Source organism: Etheostoma spectabile, unplaced genomic scaffold, assembly GCF_008692095.1.
Source record: "Etheostoma spectabile isolate EspeVRDwgs_2016 unplaced genomic scaffold, UIUC_Espe_1.0 scaffold272, whole genome shotgun sequence".
Lineage (NCBI taxonomy): Eukaryota > Metazoa > Chordata > Actinopteri > Perciformes > Percidae > Etheostoma > Etheostoma spectabile.
Genome location: NW_022605576.1, coordinates 1,624,890 through 1,628,504, shown reverse-complemented (window position 1 = coordinate 1,628,504; position 3,615 = coordinate 1,624,890). Strand labels below are relative to the sequence as shown.

The following is a 3,615-nucleotide window of genomic DNA, read 5'->3' as shown; positions in this document are numbered from 1 at the left end:
GGGGGGGGGGGCATTGGGACTCTTAACCACTTATTCTTATCTATCTTGCTGCTTTGTGGTCTCGGATTAAATTATGTTATTTGAATAAAATGAATTGTCAATGTAAATTTTTGGCCAACAAATGAAGTATCTTTTTTGATGATAATTTTGTGTAGGGATATATTTAATGGTACTGTTGTTGGAAACTGGCCATTACTCTGCTATACATTTAAAGTATTACACATATACTGTATATACTGTATATTATTAATTAATATTGACGGTCTATGGTCTTACATAAACATGCTGATTTGCTGTCTCCTGTGTTTCAAAATATGAACTTACATACTATGTTACTTATTGTATATTGCAACTCAGTGAGCTGGAAATGAGAGGAAGTATTGATAGTAATATTTATATGTTATGATGTAAGGAGTGAATAGAAGAGAAATATGAGTTGTCTTGACTCTTGAGCATGTAGCTCTTGAGGTAAATGACATAGACCGTTAATATTATTATTATTATTATTATTATTATTATATATATTCAGTCTATGGTAAATGACGGCACAAAAATAAATAATTAAATGCAATTGTCAAGGTAACCTGGCTTTTATTTTGAAAAATGTTTGAACCGGAAGAGATTGTCATAGTGGCATCGGTAACTATCGTGATGTATTCTTTACTGCTGACACGTGCGTAGCTGTCAAAGAAACATTTATCCGTCAACAACTCCACTTATAAAATTGAATTGTAAGTTTACGTGTATGTGTTGTAGATGTAAGTTGTAAATGATAGTTTGTAATGACTCATTTTAAAGTAAACAAAGACCGGCTAGCGGCTAAGCTAGCAGGCGGAACCACAGTAACGTAACGTTAACTTAGTAAAGAATGTAACGGTATTGTTTCGCTATTTAACTGTTAAGGGTTTCAGAAATGTTAGTTCTATTTAAATAACTTGGCTGCTTTGTCACCAACTGATAAACTAATATATTGTGTTGTATATTGCATGTTTGCAGGCACTGTTAGGTGTTTCCTATGGAGTAATGGCTGATGCATTCAGTAGCAGCTCGGAAACCGTAATTCAGCGTGTGGTAGACGTCACAGTGAAGAGAAATACCCCTGTGGAAAAACTTGAAGAGTTGTATCAGATTAAGGAGACTTGCGACTTCCTCAGAGAGCATCAATATGGAAAGGTAGGACATCTGTTCTACTTTTAGTCTTGTAAATATTTAAGCTAATTATAAAAGCATGGAAGGACAACACAATTCTTTGATAAGCTGCTCAGTTAAGAAACTAAAGTTGAACTTGCAGGAAGTTGAGAAGTTTATTTGTCTAAAATGGTTGATATTCCCAGGTTGCATTGCAGTTTCCTGATGAGCTGCTGGTGGACTCGGTTGCAATAGCAGTGGAGATTGAGAGAATCAGTAATGCCAAGACGTTCATTTTGGGAGATACATCCTATGGCAGGTAACACCAGGTTTCACTCACTTTGAGTTTTTTTTAAAGGTCACATGACATAGTGCTCTTTGGATGCTTTCATATAGACTTTAGTGGTCCCTAATACTGTATCTGAAGTCTCTTTTATATAGACCTGAGGGTCCCAAATATTTTCTGTATCTGAAGTCTCTTTTATATACCCTTAGTGGTCCCCTAATACTGTATTAAGTCTCTTTTATATAGACCTTAGTGTCCCCTAACTTGTATCTGAAGTCTCTTTATATAGCCTTAGTGGTCCCTAATACTGTATCTGAAGTCTCTTTTATAAAGACCTTATGGTCCCTAATACTGTATCTGAAGTCTCTTTTATATAGACCTTAGTGGTCCCCTAATACTGTATCTGAAGTCTCTTTATATAGACCTTAGTGGTCCCTAATACTGTATCTGAAGTCTCTTTTATAAAGACCTTAGTGGTCCCTAATACTGTATCTGAAGTCTCTTTTATATAGACCTTAGTGGTCCCTAATACGGTATCGAAGTCTCTTTTATATGACCTTAGTGGTCCCTAATACTGTATCTGAGTCTCTTTTATATAGACCTTAGTGGTCCCCTAATACGTGTATCTGAAGTCTCTTTATAGATAGCCTTAGTGGTCCCTAATACTGTATCTGAAGTCTCTTTTTATTAGACCTTAGTGGTCCCCTAATACTGTATCTGAAGTCTCTTTTAATAGACCTTAGTGGTCCCCTAATACTGTATCTGAAGTCTCTTTTATAGACTTAGTGGTCCCCTAATACTGTATCTGAGTCTCTTTTATAAGACCTTATGGTCCCTATACTGTATCTGAAGTCTCTTTATATAGACCTTAGTGGTCCCTAATACTGTATCTGAAGTCTCTTTTTATATAGACCTTAGTGGTCCCTAATACGTATCTGAAGTCTCTTTTTAGACCTTATTGGTCGCCTAATACTGTATCTGAAGTCTCTTTATATAGACCTTAGTGGTCCCTAATACTGTATCTGAAGTCCTTTATATAGACCTTAGTGGTCCCTATACTGTATCTGAAGTCTCTTTTATAAAGACCTTAGTGGTCCCTCAATACTGTATCTGAAGTCTCTTTATATAGACCTTTGGTCCCCTAATACTGTATCTGAAGTCTCTTTATATAGACCTTATGGTCCCTAACTGTATCGTGAAGTCTCTTTATATAACCTTAGTGGTCCCTAATACTGTATCTGAAGTCTCTTTTAAAAGACCTTAGTGGTCCCTAATACTGTATCTAAGTCCTTTTATATAGACCTTAGTGGTCCCTAATACTGTATCTGGTCTCTTTTATATAACCTTAGTGGTCCCTAATACTGTATCTGAAGTCTCTTTTTTATATAGACCTTAGTGGTCCCCTAATACTGTATCTGAAGTCTCTTATATAGACCTTAGTGGTCCCTAATACTGCTGTATCTGAAGTCTCTTTTATATAGACCTTAGTGGTCCCCTATACTGTATCTGAAGTCTCTTTTATATAGACCTTAGTGGTCCCCTAATACTGTATCTGAAGTCTCTTTTATATAGACTTAGTGGTCCCCTAATACGTATCTGAAGTCTCTTTTTATAAAGACCTTAGTGGTCCCTAATACTGTATCTGAATCTCTTTTATTAGACCTGTGGTCCCTAATACTGTATCTGAAGTCTCTTTTATATAGACCTTATGGTCCCTAATACTGTATCTGAAGTCTCTTTTATAAAGACCTTAGTGGTCCGCCTAATACTGTATCTGAAGTCTCTTTTATTAGACCTTAGTGGTCCCCTAATACTTATCTGAAGTCTCTTTATATAGACCTTAGTGGTCCCTAATACTGGCTCTGAAGTCTCTTTTATAAAGACCTTAGTGGTCGCCTAATACTGTATCTGAAGTCTCTTTTATATAGACCTTAGTGGTCCCCTAATACTGTATCTGAAGTCTCTTTTATATAGACCTTAGTGGTCCCTAATACTGTATCTGAAGTCTGGGTGGACGAAGCAAAGAAAGGGGAGGTAACCATGCCCCTTATGACCACATTTATCTATAAAAAAGACACAGGCACCTTATCTATGTAACTTGTCTATGTAACTGTTTGTTCTTGTGTTTTATCTGCTTTTATTTTTAACTGTTTGTTTTTTTTAACTGATTTTGTGTAAAGCACTTTGAATTGCCCTGTTGC

The 3,615-nt window shown here is 35.9% G+C and overlaps 1 protein-coding gene across 1 annotated transcript in view; it reads left to right on the top strand.

Moving 5' to 3' along the window:
• Positions 1-617: 617 nt before the first annotated feature.
• Positions 618-3,615, top strand: part of dph2 (diphthamide biosynthesis 2) — a 6,353-nt gene continuing 3,355 nt past the window's right edge. The window contains exons 1-3 of the mRNA XM_032510781.1: positions 618-731; positions 997-1,173; positions 1,335-1,447. Coding sequence (XP_032366672.1) covers positions 1,024-1,173; positions 1,335-1,447 — 263 coding nt within the window. The 5' untranslated portion in view covers positions 618-731; positions 997-1,023. The remainder of the gene's footprint in view (positions 732-996; positions 1,174-1,334; positions 1,448-3,615) is intronic.